The sequence below is a fragment of the Pristiophorus japonicus genome, chromosome 8, assembly GCF_044704955.1.
Source record: "Pristiophorus japonicus isolate sPriJap1 chromosome 8, sPriJap1.hap1, whole genome shotgun sequence".
Classification (NCBI taxonomy): domain Eukaryota; kingdom Metazoa; phylum Chordata; class Chondrichthyes; family Pristiophoridae; genus Pristiophorus; species Pristiophorus japonicus.
The window spans coordinates 219,030,459-219,046,762 of NC_091984.1; the positions used below are offsets into that span (position 1 = coordinate 219,030,459).

Genomic DNA, 16,304 nt, shown 5'->3' on the forward strand with positions numbered 1-16,304 from the left:
ACAAGCCAAAGAAGAGAAGGAGAATCTTTTGGAACAAAAAATACTGTTTTGCAGGCAGCATGGAGCCTGCTAGTATACCCACACTGCAGCAACCAACCACTCCTCTGCCCCCCACCTGAGGAAGCCCGTGGAAAAACTGCTTTCTTTTTGACAGGAGGAGACTAGGAAGCCCACCTCCAATATGATAATTACCTCAAAGCTGGAAATTCAGCAAGGGTCAGTGGAGCATCTCCATGGCAGATAAAAGCTTTGCTACTACCCAGAGATGAACCCCATTTGGTGGGAGGCAGGAAGATGTAGTGGAAAGCTAGGCCTGAGTGTCAGCAGGTTGTTTGGCCATGTAAGCCATCACAGCCAACATCAATCCTGGCCTCATCGGCATGCAAATGTGCATATGCACTAGAATTGTTCACTGTATTGCAATCAGAAGCAGGATGCCTGTTTGGTAGTGGTCAGAAACAAGACCCCTGGTTTGGTAGCGAATATCATGCAACTTCGCTGTCAGCTTTTTTCCCCAAAGCCAATGGAAGAGTACATTTTCAAAAGTCTACGGTGCTCTAGCCAATTGGAGCACTTTAACTGCTGTCTAGGATGATGAGCAACCCCAGTACCAATCTGGAATTGAACTGCACACTTTCTGGTCTTTTTTGCTTTGCTACACACAAGGTAGGAGCTTTATTCATTGGTTCATTGGAAGAATTATTTTATTAAGTTTGTGAATATCTTAATCAATAGGATCAACTGAGTGTTTTGTTTGGGGAGAGGAGAATGACCTTCAGGCTTATTTTAGAAAGTACAAAAGTAAGTCACACAGGCTGCAACACTTGGATTCCAGACAGTTCTTGGCTCATTTACAAACCCGATTTAAATCAGACTAACTATGAAAAAGGCAGTTAATCCTTCAAAGAATTATTGTTGCCTTCCCCAAAAGAAAAAAATCCCTATTAGAATAGCGTGTAATAGGTTGGGTGTGGAGTGTGTAAGTTTACACACTGGCTCCTGGTTGAGGTCGAGCCTTAGGGCAAGTCTATCTCAGCATTATCCATGGTGCAGCACAACAGGGAAAGAAGCAACCAAAATGGCTATGAAATTTGCGTAGTGTTCTAGTACCAGCAACGGGATCTAATCTGCATCAACATCACTGTGGGTCTACATATTACCAATTTTCTCCCCATGCCACCCTAAAATCCTTTAATGGGGAGGAAGAGAATAAAGCAAGACCCTGTTGAGAAAGGGAGGTATTCAAGGGGGACCCTATGGACAAAGAGGAGGGAGAAAAGAGAGAAATGTCTAGGAAGGGGATGCAGAGAGACCCTAATCCAGGGAGGCGGAAAAAAAGACACAAACGCACAGATTGACCACGTAAAATCACCAAGCTAGGGAAAAGAGATAGGGTGAGAGACCTGTTGGGTAAGGCCTCGTTGATACAAGATACCTTGTTGACAGGTATAGAAACATAGAAAATAGGTGCAGGAGCAGACCATAGAGACAGGGATAGTGACTCTGTTGCAGGGAAGGAGAAGAAAGAGATTGTAAGGGTAGGACCCCACTGCCATAAGTGCCAGGGTAGGGTTGTGGGTTAAGAGAGAGCTCTATTTTGCAAGCTCGTGTGCCATGCTCGTGTAGCTGGCTACCTTCTTCTTCTTCTTCTTCTTAGGCAGTCACTCGGAGTCGAAGATGACTGACTAACATATTACAATGAGTTCTCAGGTGACTGAAGAGTCCAATGCGGGACCTACAGTCTCTGTCACAGGTGGGGCAGACGGTGGTTGGAGGGACGGGTGGGTGGGGTGCTTGGGTTGTCGTGCGCTCCTTCCGCTGTTTGTGTTTGGCTTCCGCGTGCTCCCGGCGAAGAGACTCGAAATGTGCGGTGCCTTCTAGGATGCATCTCCTCCATTTTGAGCGGTCTTGGGCCAGGGATTCCCAGGTGTTGGTGTGGATGTTGCACTTTTTCAAGGAGGCTTTGAGGGTGCCCTCGAAGCGTCTCCTCCGCCCACCTGGGCTCACTTGCCATGTCAGTAGATGGCTACCAATGAGCAGGTCTCACACAGCTTGTAGCAACAGCAAAATAAACTTACTAGATTCGCTAGTGCCTGGAAAGACATGGGGGGGCAAAATTCACTAACACTCCATTAGGGGGCGGTGACCAAGGGGAGGCGGGACATCCTGCAGCCGTCACAAAATTGCAGTTACCGCCCCTCACCGGAAGTGGAGCACAATGTCGCGCACACCACTTCTCTTTGGGGCTGGTTTGGGGACACTTCTCGGACGGGTTCGGCAGCCCTACGCAGCGCGCGTTTCAACGCCTCTCCCCTTCCGTTAAAGGGGAGGGATGCTGCGAACTCTGCAGGCCATTTGAAGACCTCAACTGGGCCACCAGGGCTAAGGGGTGCCGTGGCTGTAGTCCACCATCAAAACGGAGCGCCGGGCTGCACGATGGTGGCCCGGATCCCGAGAAAGGAGTGGCGAACGGCCCGACTGATTAGTCGGGAAAAAAGATGGTGGGGCGTGGCACTTTGCACTACCCCTTTAAGGTTCATCCCGCAATGGGTCACCGGCCCGGCTTGTGACTCGTGAGGTTGGCGCAGGCATCGCCTATGGTGTCCTCATGGGTCGCTGGGAAATTTCCGCCATGGGGAAATCATCGCCAGAGGCACAGCGGCTTGGGGCGCTACCAGCAGGGTGCGGTGCTACCGTGTTCGCGCCTCCGCTAACTCCCTCGCAATTTCAGTCTTTGAGCAATGCGAGATCACTTAATATATTAACAATAACCCCAGAATGTTAATGGTAAAATATTGGCCCTGAAATTCCGCTTTGGCTTTCCCGCGAGCAGTTTAGAGAAAAAATATGCACCTCCTTAAGCTGCTGCCCACGTTCAACTTTCCGAAGCTGAGGCCTCTCCAAACTGCCAGTTGCAGCGCATGCACATCGACGCGTGCACAGGAGTCACACGGCTCTGGCAGCCAATTAGGTAAAATATCATAGTAATAGGAGTTCCGCAGGGCCCTAAACTTGATTGTGATAGAGCCCAAAACACAACCACAAACACCCAAAACACTAATAAAAAATAGAAAATAATTACACTACATTCATTTAAATTAAAGTTATTAATGTCTTAAAAAAAATAATTTCCTGATTTTTTAAAACGTTTTTTAAAATAAACTTACCATTGTGCGGAGGGTTTTTAAATGATAAAATATATTTTAATAACTTTATTTTCCTATGTTTTGTGTTTTTTAAAACACTAGCGCCTGTAAAAGTAGGCTATGTGCCTGCTCTTTCAGGCGCAAGATTTTTGCGGACATTTGTACGCGTAAATATCGGAAATTTCCACTTACAAATGTCCTCGCTCCCGAGATGCGGCCATCTGTCAAGCTAGAAACTTGACAGATCGGAAATGCCGGTTTCCAACGAATGTGCAGTGCGTGCTGGAAACCGGCATTTCCGATGCCTTCCCGGGTCCCTAGGAACTCCGTACGGACCTGGGGAGGCCAGAACTTTTGCCACATTCTGTCATTTAAAAATGTATAAATTAAAATAAGACAAAGAACACCTTTAAGATATAGTAACATTCAAAATGTGCTTAATTAGTAACATTTTATGCATGTGTCTAATACTTAAGCTATCAATTCATAGAAAAGGAACATCCCATTAAATCACTCAAGTCAGTAATTTTGCAACAATGTTTCACAAATTCCATGATGGATATTTAGCAATTGCTTATATAATAAATGCTTATATTTTTGGCACTTGTTAAATGGTCATAAATCGCAGATGTTACAAGAATTCATTTGATCAGCCCAGCATTAATGTATCTATTTTTTTTTCAAAACTCTGGGAAAAGTGCATTTAGGAGCAAGCGACAATATTCTTCTACAGTGTCGGGGTTCAGATGACAGACACAGGTTCATTACCAGTTTATGACCTCACCCTGAATCCCTCCATTGTGTAACTGCCTCATAACTCACACTTATCTATTGCAGACTAGCCTTTCCCAGAGATAAACACAGTGGGGTCGAGATTGCCCCTTCCGATAAGGTCTCTGGCTGCCTGAAAGCGGCGGCCATGGGGAGGCATGGAATGGCCGGGGAGGCATGGAATGGCCGGCGAGTCTCCGTGGAGAGGTCGCCATTTCGGAAATTGCGTTTCATGAGTTTTGGAGCGGTGTTCGGGAGTGCTCTGCCCATTTTACCACCGCGGCGTGCACACGCCGACCCCTTACCAACTGGTGGGAACCCCTTCGCGAAATTGCCCCTCAGAAAACTGCCCTTTTCCCGGAATTGCCCCACGGGAGCGGCCCCGCTGCCGGATGGTGCCCCCGACAGCTTTTGCTGTTGGTACACTCTCTGTGGCATGGCGGCCAGGCCGCCTTTAAAGGGAAGGGCACACTGCCGTGGCCCCATGTTATTTTTTTTTTGTCGGCTGACTGCCAGGTTGTGCCGACAATTATGGCCGTGGGTTCGGCTGGGCCACCAACAGGCAGGCTGGCACCCCCTCTTGGCGGCGCTGATGAATGACAGCCTCGTCTACTCCGCCCCGGGCCCACTTCTGCCCCGCTAGTGATGGCCACTCCACCCTGCCCCCACTTCCGCCCCCATGATGATGCCACTTCCGAGCCGCTCGGAAAAAATGCCCAAAGTGCACTGGGGCAGCCAGAACACATCGAAAATGATAGGTACTCCTCGTTTCAGGCGGTGTGCAATTTCGGCCCCAATGTCTTAACCTTTTCCTGCCTAAAATCAATTAAATTCTTAACGAGTCATATTCTGGGTAAGGAAGATTAGGGAGCAGAGAACATCTTTCTTACTTTTATTTAACTTGTACTTTAAAAAAAAGCTCTTTTCTCCCACTTCATCTCTTTTGGGAGTCTCCACACTACCAAAGATAGCCAGGTGACCTGTTACCAAGCCTGAGCCAATACCTTTCGCTACTAGAGTCCTCCCGCAACAATGACACAGCTGACACTGAGAACTGATTACTGAGGGAAGTCATCAGCATGAACCAATATACCCTGCCAATTCTGGCCTCATCTTGTTTTTTAATATTTATGATTTAGCTCGAAGATGAACCATATCCTACATGAGTTTAGCAGGGATACTAGTGCAAAACTTACCATCATGCTGCTGGGGCCCAACATTCTGAATGGTGTAGCTCTCAAACCAAATGTCAGCTCTGAGAAAAAGGAAAAAGGATGATTATCAAACAAATTATCTTGGATTGTACAGATTAAAATGTTGTAATTATATCAAAACAGAGAATTGCTAAACAAATATATCTGGGTTTTTTTAATTCGTCAAATATATAGAAACATCATTGTAGACTCTATGGGGGCAAAATTGCCCCTCGCCCCGATTGAGGCCAGTAACCTTCTGGGGCTGGGTCTTTTATCGTCCGGCCCAGAGGTCCCGCCCCCCAAGGTGGAATTGGGTCATGCGCCCCTCCAAGGAAGCGGAGCGTAGTCTCCGGCGCTCTGATTCCTTGGAGGGGTGCTCCCGGAGTGGCAGCGCCGTGCTGAGGACACCAGCACTATGCGGATTATCCGCGTAGCGCTGACATGCTACAACGCCCCTCCTCTTCAGTTAAAGGGGAGGGCCGCTGCGCACTCTGCAGGTCCTTTAGAGGACAGCTACTGGGCCACTAGGGATGTGATTGACCGCACCCAAAATGGAGTGCCCGGCTGCATGATGGTGGCCCAGTCGCACGAGGGCTACCACTGTCGGGTCGGCAGAAGAGTCGGCCGACAAAATAAAACCCTTTAAGGGGTGCCCCGGCGGAGGATGACCACCTGCTTCGCGCCCACGAAGCTGCCGTTGACATTGGCCCGTGCCAGCCTTGCAGCCTGCCGGGCAATTGTCCCAGCGGGGTGCAAAGGGCTTGGCGCGGGGCAGTGAGGGATCAGCGTGCACGCTGGTGATGTCATCGCCGGGTGTGTGCCGGCCCGGGGAGCTAATCGCGGGGCACAAAGCCTCCCAAACCTCCAGGGTAATTTCGCCAGAGGCACTAATACCCCCTCCTGTGGGCGAAAACTCCATTGCGCCCTGTTAGCGCCCCCTGGAGGTGCTGACGGAGCTATAAAAAGGGCCAATTTCGGCCCCTATGTTCTTCCAACTCCCAAATACTTGAACGGGGAACATATTCAGGGCTATTGGGAAAGAGCAGAGTAGTGGGGCTAATTGGATAGCTATTTCAAAGAGCCGGCACGGGCACAATGGGCCAAATGGCCTCCTTCTGAGTTGCATCATTCTATGAACTCTAACCTTGTGCAACCCTCCTCTCTTTACCCCACTGTTGGTGGCTGTGCCTTCAGCTGTTTAGGCCCTAAGCTCTCGTATTACCTCCCTAAACCTCTTTGATTCTTCACTTCTCTCTCCACCTTTAAGATCCTGTTAAAAACCTACTTCTCTGACCAAGCTTTTAGGCACATTTCCTAATAACTCCTTCTTTGGCTTAGTGTCAATTTTGTCTAATTACCCTTCTATGAAGTGCCTTGGAATGATTTTCTATATTAAAAGCACTATATAAATGCAGTTTGATGTTGTTGGCCCTCTTTCCTTACCTATTCCATCTGAACATTGTATATCTAAAACTATTTAATTGCTGATCTTGATCCACCTGCAAGCATGTTTCCGCTATTCCTTTTATTTTAATCGATGGCACCACATTACACTTCTGGTCAGTATCTCACATGTTTCTTGCCATTTAAGGTAGTAAAGTACACAGACACAGCAGAAAATCTAGGTTCGGATTGGTTCTGCATATCCTTGCTGTTCTATCTTCGGTATATAATTATTTAAGGAACAAATTAATACAAGAAACCAGTAGCTGAAGAGATGCTATGCTATATTGCTTTTCACTGTAAAATTTTAGGTCAGATATAATTAGAGAATATTTATTTACTGTAAACTACTTCTAAAGTTGACTGTATCTAATCAACAGTTTGTAAAATCTTTGTTGTTGAAGAGAATTGGGCTGAGCTCCACTATCAAACACAAATAGAACCGGATACAAGATGGACAGGATACTGAAATAACAATACCTAAACATTTAAAGCATACTGCAAAACTTAATTATAAATAAAAATGTTGGAAGTATAAGAACATAAGAATTAGGAACAGGAGTAGGCCATACGGCCCTTCGAGGCTGCTCTGCCATTCAATAAGATCATGGCTGATCTTCGACCTCAACTCCACTTTCCCGCCTGATCCCCATGTATGTACACAACAGTTTGACCATTATCTAAAGAGAAAGATGAGTTAACATTTCAGTGGACCCTTTTCACAGCACATTTTTACATAGGGTCCATCATGAAACGATGTCATTTTAAGAATGACCTGTTGTGGATTTCCAGCATTTTATATTTTCATTTAAAGAGGCAACACCTTGTCAGAGAATTTTCAAACATGCCCAGCACCTGGAATAGCATGCTCTGAAAACCGACTTCAATTTTCATCAACACTGCGGCAAACATTGTACCTACTAAAGGACAAAGTTTTTTAATGTACTTTTGCCATTTTGTTTTTTTTGAACACTTTTGAATATTCCGTGGAGAGCATGTTAACTTCTTCATTCCACCGAACTCAAATTCATTCCAATAATATCATTGCAATTTTATTTTATACAGCTCCAAAACAAACTTATTTTTGTCTTCATTTAAATTTTATTTAAAGCTTTGATGGGCACAGTCTTAATAAAATGTCTTGCACACCTTTTTTCTCTGCTGGTCAAATATTGCAACACAAATCATGATAACACATCATTGTGCCACAAAAACATTGCATGTGTGTGGTAGCGAGACAAAAATGATAGGCAGCTATTGTGCTGTTCTTGTCTTGGAGAGTACCTATTTATATAATACTTCAAACATAAGATTGCTTACATGATGTTATTACTGCCAGATTCAGTAAAATGTCATACCACATGACAGTGTCCATTTAAGATGACTGCATTCCCATTTTGATCTATATTTACTACTGGAAGATATGTGACTCCCTACTGTGTTCCAGCCTACCATTTTTTGCAAGATGCCTGCCTCTGTGTATTGTGGACTTTGACATTCTTCCAATGACCCAGTGGTAAAGAAACATTACGCTACACAAGAGGTCCCAGGTTCAATGGGTGGTCTATACTGAGTTACTTGATCTCGCCCAGAGCAGCAGTGGGGCTACAATTGATGTAACTGACTTGAACTACTTGAAATCAGCCAGGATTTGCACTCCTCACTGTTATCTGGTAACCCCTAATGAAATATGTGCCTACGTACCTTAGTTGTGCAAGGACAGGATTGAGTTTGGTTGTGATCCCTCCACAGTTGAATACCTTGCCAGCTCATTCTTTGAGCCCTCTTTGAGCCCACACATTAGGGATGACCATTTGGCAAGGTATTGGAGGCCGGCTGGTGCCCATTGAACCATTCAATTCAATTCTATTATCTTGTGGCTAGACTCTCTCTTTGAACCTTTTATTACATTCAGTACAATTATATTTGAGAAGAACATATTCAGTGGAATAGTCACAATAATCAAGAAACACTTGCATTTATATAGAGCATTTAAAGTAGAAACACATGCCACAGCATTTCACAGAGGCATAATCAAAAAAATGGGCCAAAGAAAGAGAGATTAGGAGGGGTAACCTCCTAATTGGTCGGAAGTGGGTTTTAAAGATGGTCCTAAAAGAGAAGGAGGTAGAGAGGCAGAGGGGTTAAAGGAGAGATTAAAAATAATGTGGAGTCTAGGTAACTAAAGGCATGGTCTACAATGGTGGGGTGAAAGGTGAAAGGGATGCACAATAAGTCAGAGGAACTGAGAGTTCAAGGGAGGTTTAGGACAGGAGAAGGTTACGAAAGAGCTACTACATTGGTTTGGTTTGCCCAACACCTCAAATTTATAATTCTTATCCTCATGTTTAAATCCATCTCCTTTATATTAAATGTGCACTCCCCCTGTTATCTTGTAACCCCTGTGTGCATTTGTGGCTTAGCTGTGTAAGCACAGGATTAGGTTGTTGAATACCTTGCTGGCAAGGCCAAGTGATGGGACTTGGTGGTGGGCAGCAGAGCTTTGAATGAGCTGAAGTCCATGGAGGATGAGATGCTAGTCAGGAGAGCTTTGGACTAGTTGCATTCAGAGGTAAGAAGGGCATAGATATTATAGCATAGAAACAGGCCATTCGACCCAACTAGTCCATGCTGCCACAGTTGAGGGTTTCATGGGCTGATGACCTGAAGTAGAGGCCAAGGCAGGTGATGTTATGGAGATGGAAATAGGTGGTTTATGTAATGGAGAGGACATGAGATCAATGGCTCAGCTCGGGGTTGAATGGGATGCCACAGTTGCAAACAATCTGCTTCAACTGGATACAGTGGCTGGGGAGATGGAATCAGTGACAATGGTACAGAGTTTGTGGTGGGGGTTGAAGACGGTGGCTTCCCAATATCTAGATGGAGGAAATTGCGGCTTTCAAAGACTGCATGTCATACAAACAGAGTGACAGCATAGAGACGGCGGAGAGGTTGAGAAAGGTGGCAAAGAGTTAGAGCTGGATATCATCAGCATACATGCGGAAGCTAACCCCATGTCCACAGATGATGTCACCAAGGGGCAGAAGAGGAAGGTGCTTTGGGAGACTCTGAAGATAGGGAGACTCCAGAGATAACTGTGCAGGGATGGGAAGAGAAGCCGTTGCTCGAGATGCTCTGGCTACAATCGGATAGGTAACAGTAGAACCAAGCAAAATTCATCCTTCTTCACCCAGCACAAAGGCACACATTATCTCATTTTCAATCCAAATGTGCATTCACTTCTTCCTTACTCCCTTCACAGCAGCCACTAGCAGCCTTCTTTTCTCACTTGGTAGCCTTTGAAAAATCCAACCAAAACCAATACAACCAAAACAGTGATAGCAATATTACAGGTATCTAGTGACAATGCTTTAACTGGGATCAGATCATGATGTTTCTCCCGAGGACTGATGTTGAAGATATCCTAGCAGTTAACCATGAGCAGCATTGACGATACTCAGAAAATGCCATTCATCTATTGCCCTCTCAGAGGTTGAAGATATGTGCCCTGGTCAAAGACAGGTCAATAAAATGAGAATATGCCCTTATTGGAGGGTTTGTATCCTGGGAGCAATTTGGCTGCAGGTTCTGCATAACCCAGTAAAATGAGAAAAATTGGGGAGAAATTCAGGAATTAAATAACATCACAAAAATAAATTGAGGTCTGAGCTGATGGAATTGAGTTAGTAGTGTGAACACTACAATTGGCCTCAGCATCCCTGGGCTGGAGAGAGAAAACAAAAAAAGGAATCAGCCAGAGTTCAGTAACACTTGTTGGAAAGTGTGCATGTGTAGACAGGATTGTGCTCGATTGTTATGCCTGACAAAGCTTCCTGTCCGGCCTCACATATGAAGTATAGCCACTTGGTCGCTTGACGTCATGCAATGTGCTAATACTGTAGTATTTTATGTGGACCAAGGGAAAAAATCTGTTTTATTTCAAACATCTCAGATCACAAGCATTTAATACTTCTGAAAATTACCTCACTCAGAAAGTTTGCAGTAAAATCACCAAAGGGGGTCATGACTCATCATTAGCACAAACAGAGTAGCAGTGTGCTGCTTGAATAAAAAGGCAAATGTTTTATAAAAAATTAAAATTCAATACTTCACGAATAAGCAAAATCAGTACAGCATTAAAAAGAAATGGATGTTAAAATAATTTATTTCTGGAACTGTGGAATGATAATCATTGAGACACTGAGATATGCCCATTTACTTTAAACAGACAGATATCCTTAAATGTACATACCTCCCCTCTGTGAGGAAGGTGCGCCAGAGATCCTGGTAGAGACAAGATCTGGCTTCCGTCCCTCCTTGATTTCAATTGTCACAAGTGTCTTCATGTTGTCTTCGTTGTTGTTCAGCCTTTTTTCTTTCTCCGTTTGTCTGGAAAAGCTTCGCTGAAAGTGGCTGTATGATGTAGCAGGCAGGTCTGAGTGCTTAGCAGAGCTGCGTTGGTCTAAATGCACTGAGCTGTCTGTGCAGGTTTTACTGGAGTCCTTCTCTGACGCAAGCTGGTGTGTTTGTGACTTGCTTATGTTGCTCCTCCCTGGAGTCCTGATGTATGATTTATCAGTGTTCTGCATGAGGGATTTCTTAGTGCAGTCCTTATCAAAAGACAGCAAAGGTAATGTTGGCTTACTTGATTCATCTACAGGAACCCCAGATGCAATTGGATGACTTAAGCCTCCAGAAGAAGAAACTGATGAAGGTGTTGCCCTAGGCCAGCCTTTGTGCATCTCTGGAGTTGCAAAGTTAGATTTGGCAGTGCTATAAGTCAAGCTATAACCAGATTGTGGTGAATCCTTTCCGTTCCTTTGGACAGAGCTGAACATGCTCTCTCTCAGTGATGCTGACCTGTCCCGCTCTATCCCATTCCTCCTATTTGAGCCTGTGAGTTTGTTACTTCTACTGGACAGTAAGTATTCATCCTGTTTATCTGTTTTTTCTGTAGATTTGCCAACTTCCCACACATCCCCGAGATCAGCAGATTTCCCTTTTAAAGGTGTTTCCAAACCTAAAGGCCGAGCTTCTTTTATTTTCAGTGCAGGGCTGCCTGAGAATAGTTGCTGTTGCTGCAGAATTCGGCTGCTTCTGCCTTCATTCAGCTGGTTTCTCTTCTGATTGAAAAAGTTTGTACCAAGTTCAACAGGTTGGTCAGATGAGTCCATTGTAAATTTCTTCATTCGGTCTCGTACAGAGTTGGTTCTCCTGAAAGGTGAGCTATTCATACGTATATCACTGGCTATTTCTGAAAATCAAGCAAAAGGTGAAGACCATTTACTCAGGAGCACAAAAAAACTATAAGTAATAGTATGGCCCTGTGCTATATATCTTACAACTCAATAATCTAATGACAGAATGTTTTTTTTTAATAGGCAGGAAACTGGAAATCCATCTATATAATTAAGCACATGTATCCTTACTAGATGAACATTCTTTCCACTAAACAATTCACAATGTCTGCTGAGCCTGGGGGAGGGCAGCAGACCAGGTTCAAATAGTGGGGACCAGCAATATAGCCAGCCACCCACGCTCTATGTATGCAAATATAATATTTTTTATCTCACCCGGGAATGAAATCGCAACAGCTTATTAGATGCCCTTAGGGTTTTGGCTGGAAAGTCACTGTGCTCCATTCATTAATGTTTGTCTCACTGCCAGTGTCAGCTGCAGCTTGTACTTGGCATTGCTGCTTGGTTCCAGGACTAGCCTCTGTGCTGGAGGTGGGATTCCCACCTAAAGTTCAGTCATCAATCCTGAAAGGGACTAGTAACATCCAGTAAGGAACCGGTCACATCAGGTAAGAGCTCAGCAAGGCCTGGCAATATTGAAGTGGCAAAGTGTCTCTATGAACTGGAGAGTGGAGAGAGGGGTCTTTATGCACTAAAAGGGCCTTGGAGAGTAAAAGAGCCTCGGTGAGTATCTCAGTGAACTTGGAGGAGAGGGTCACAGGAGAAGAGTGTCTCTGCGTAGATGAGAGAGTAACTGGGAATATTTTGCCGGGAGTGAATATGTTATCTGTTGAATATGGATAAAGATAAATATCGCTTATTTTCCCTTTTTGTTTAAAAAGATACAGAAATCGATTAATTGCAAAGTTAAAAGTGTTAATCTCCTGGGAGAGGTGAAAACCAGATCAAAACTCAGTTTCTGATCATTATCCAATGACCTCTGATGGTAGTGCACATGTGGATATCAAGGACAATAGTCAGGTAAAATGTGATGCTTCATACCTCCAAATTTCTTGCTAATAGTCTAGGGTTACAGGTGAATAATGGGTGCACCTGTGGGATAGTACCCAAGTAATTAGTCAACTGCTGCAGGAGAGGAGAATGAGTAGCAACAGAATTGGTACAAAAATGAGGGGAAAAATATATTATACTCTGTATGTGCATATAAATATTGAATTTCAATAAATACATGGTAACCATCACACTGAAATCCATAACAGGATATATGCTGACCAGCAATGAAATATAATATAGCTTCACTTGTGAAAACACACCAACAACATGTCTTATACCAAGTATTTTCCTTATGAATATAAAGCTTTTAAAATGTTTGATTAGTTTGATGACACTCTGTCTTGGCCAACTATAATCTTAAATAACATGCAGGCTGCAGTTGGAGTATTCGGGGTTCTGCAATCCCACACTCCAAGCAGGGAGTAATGTAGCTTTACCTCCAACCCAAGTTCTCAGCTACTTTCCTGTTTGGATCTACTGTGTGCAGTACTGTGTGCAGTTTGGCTATCCCGTTATAAGGAAAGAAAAGCAATCAAAAAGTTGCAGCATGGATTCACTATATGTTACAGGGATGGGTTTTTGCAGTTATGAAGTGTCATGTCTTTTTTCACTAGAGCGGAGAAGGTCAAAAGATAACATGATAGAGGTTTTCAAAATTATGAAGGGTTAAAATAAGGTGAATATTGATAGATTGTTTCCTCTAGTTGGCGAGATGGTAACAAGAGTGCATAAATTTAAGGTAATAAATAAAAATAATTAAAGGGGATGTCAGAAAAAAATTAGAGGGCAATTAGAATGTGGAAATCTCAAACTATTGTTGAAGCAGAGTCCATAAATTCTTTTAAAAGAGATTTAGATAGCTGCTTGAAAAGAGGAATGTTAAAGAGTATGAGGAGCTAGCAGGAGAGTGGGACTAGTATAGATGGCTCACATGGATAAAAACATTGGCACAGATTTGATGGCCAAATGGCCTGTTTTTGCACTGCACCATTCAATGATTCTATGTAGGTTACAACCAGCCTCACAAGTATAAAATTCTCACTGCTCTCCACACAACGGGTCCGAAATTCAGTACCGCTGGAAAGCTGGTGCTCACCCCACCTTTTTGTGGCCATTAGCGCCGACATTTTTGAGTGGCTGGGTCACCCCATATTCAGCTCCAAAAGTCAACAAATGGGTTCCAGCGCTAATGAACCCTTCCAAAGTAGATTTTTCAGCGGAGTGGCTGTCTTAATTTGAGCGTTATCACCACTGAGAAATTCAGCATGGAGCTGGAGTCACTGATGGATGGTGCAGAGGACAGAAGAAGAATACTGTTTCCTGACATGGGGACACCTGGCAGACATAATGCATGGAGGGAGATTGCAGGGAAGGACGCACCCTCCCAGGAGGGTGTTGGCCAGTCCGCACCCGGCCCTTCCAGGGTGGCGATGAGTCGACGCCTCTAACTCTGGGACGACGGGGATCCTCCTCCTCCTCCTGCACCTCTTCTTCCTCCTCTTCCTCCTCAGGTGGTGCTGCTGGCTCGACCTCCAGTGGCTGTCCCCACATGATGGCCAGGTTGTGCAGCATGCAGCAGACCACGACGATTATTGAAGAGAATACTGCAAGGTGCCACCAGAGCGGTGCAGGCACCGGAATCTCTGCTTAAGGATGCCTATGCACTGCTCGATGATACACCTCGTGGCACAATGAGCGTCATTGTATGGATGCTCTGACGCTGCCTTGGGGTTCCGCAGAGCAGTGAGCAGCTAAGTGGACAGGGGATATCCCTTGTCCCCAAGCAGCCAACGGCAATCCTGATTCAGGCCGGTAAGGACGGCGGACACACTGGTCTGGCCCAGAATGAACGAATCATGGTTGCTGCCTCCCTTGCCCGCTGCCTCTCTGCACGGTGCTGACAGCGACGCCTTCTCCTGCATGCCGCCCTGCTTCTGAACAGGCGTACCAGGACTGGCCCTCCCAACACTCTTCCCATCCTCAGGGTGAACCCTGCCAAGCAAGTCTCTGCAGTCCACAGGACTCCACTGAAAAGTGAGACCTGAAAGTTGAACAAAAGTACAGGTGTATGTGCAAACCTCTGAGCAGCATTCAGCAGGTTGAATGGAGCCAAAACAATTAATAAAACTATATCAAAAGATAAATACTGTGAATGCAGAAAAATGGAATAAAAACTAATAATTAATAAAACTATATGAAAAGATAAATACTGCGCATGCTGGAAAATTAAATAAAAACATTAATAATTAATAAAACTAACTATATCAAAAGAAAAATACTGCGGATTCTGGAAAATGAAATAAAAACAATAATAATTAATATCAAAAGATAAATACTGCGGATGAATGCTGGAAAATGAAATAAAAATAATTAATAAAACTATATCAAAAAATAAATACCACGGATGCATGCTGGAAAATGAAGTAAAAACAATAATAAGTAATAAAACTTTTTATCTACCAAAGGGCCCCAGCGGTATCGCGTTCAAGCACTGTATCGAAAATCTCGCGGGGGCACTGCCGGGAAAAGTCCTACCTTTTCCTCAGTGAATTTCGCTGTGGTAGTCCCTTTCCAGCGAGCCATACGTTGCTCACCACTGGAAACCTTCCTTTACTGCAGCTTCACGCGCCGTTTCCGGCGAAAGTGAACACCGCTGAAATCCTCCCTGAGCTGAATATGGCTCAGGGAGGGAAAAGTACCCGACCGCGGCGGCTAATCAATTTTTTCGATCGACCACCCAAACTCTGCCCCTTGGGGGATGGTGAATTTCGGGCCCAACATTCCTTGGTCAATCGAGTGTCTGACACTCACAGAAACCTCTCAGGGTGCCAAGAATCTTCAAACTGAAATACTGAGAAATCTAGTTTGTTTGATATAATCCATATCAAACAAACTGCATTTTTCAGTAGTTTAGTTTGGAGTATATTCCTCTGCAGGGACACACACAACTCGCCTAAGTGCAGGCAGCTTATGTGCAGTTTAGTGACACTTTAATTATTCACTTTATTGGTGACTGCGTTGAAGATAAAAGATGGCGTGTAGCCCTTTGGTAAGAACAAGAAATGGGCTCAGTTGTGATGACCCTCCTGTACGAAGAGCTTGGTAATACTGTCAAGGCTACATGAAAAATGGCTACCTGGGCAAGGTAAAGGAGGGAAACTGCTTCCTATGGAACTGTAACTTAGCAAGGAAGCAATGTCTTCTGAAGAAGGGAGGAGAGAAGAAACTGAATTAAAAATAAAATCTATAGTGTATTGTCTTCAAGAAAGGAGGAATGGAAATAAAATTGGCACGGAAAACAAGGAGAAAAACAGTTTCTTGCATCAGCTATTTTGTCAGGATCTGCTTATGAATGGTGTAATGAGTAGTCACAGCTGGCCTTAGTAAAAGTTTTCAAATAAGATGAAGATGTTCTGTATGCTCAAATCTAGAAGTCTTAACAACAAATGAGAAGCTTTGACGATGGGAAGCACATAGGGAAATTCAGCAGACAG

The 16,304-nt window shown here is 44.4% G+C and overlaps 1 protein-coding gene across 4 annotated transcripts in view; it reads right to left on the reverse strand.

The window, feature by feature from the left end:
• The window catches only part of smtnb (smoothelin b), a 385,166-nt gene that overhangs the window by 118,823 nt on the left and 250,039 nt on the right, over positions 1–16,304 (reverse strand). For all 4 annotated transcript variants that reach the window (XM_070887930.1, XM_070887932.1, XM_070887931.1 and 1 more), the window contains 2 exons: positions 10,812–11,813; positions 5,114–5,172 (listed from right to left, as the gene is read on the reverse strand). In XM_070887930.1, the coding sequence (XP_070744031.1) occupies positions 5,114–5,172; positions 10,812–11,813 (1,061 nt within the window). The remainder of the gene's footprint in view (positions 1–5,113; positions 5,173–10,811; positions 11,814–16,304) is intronic.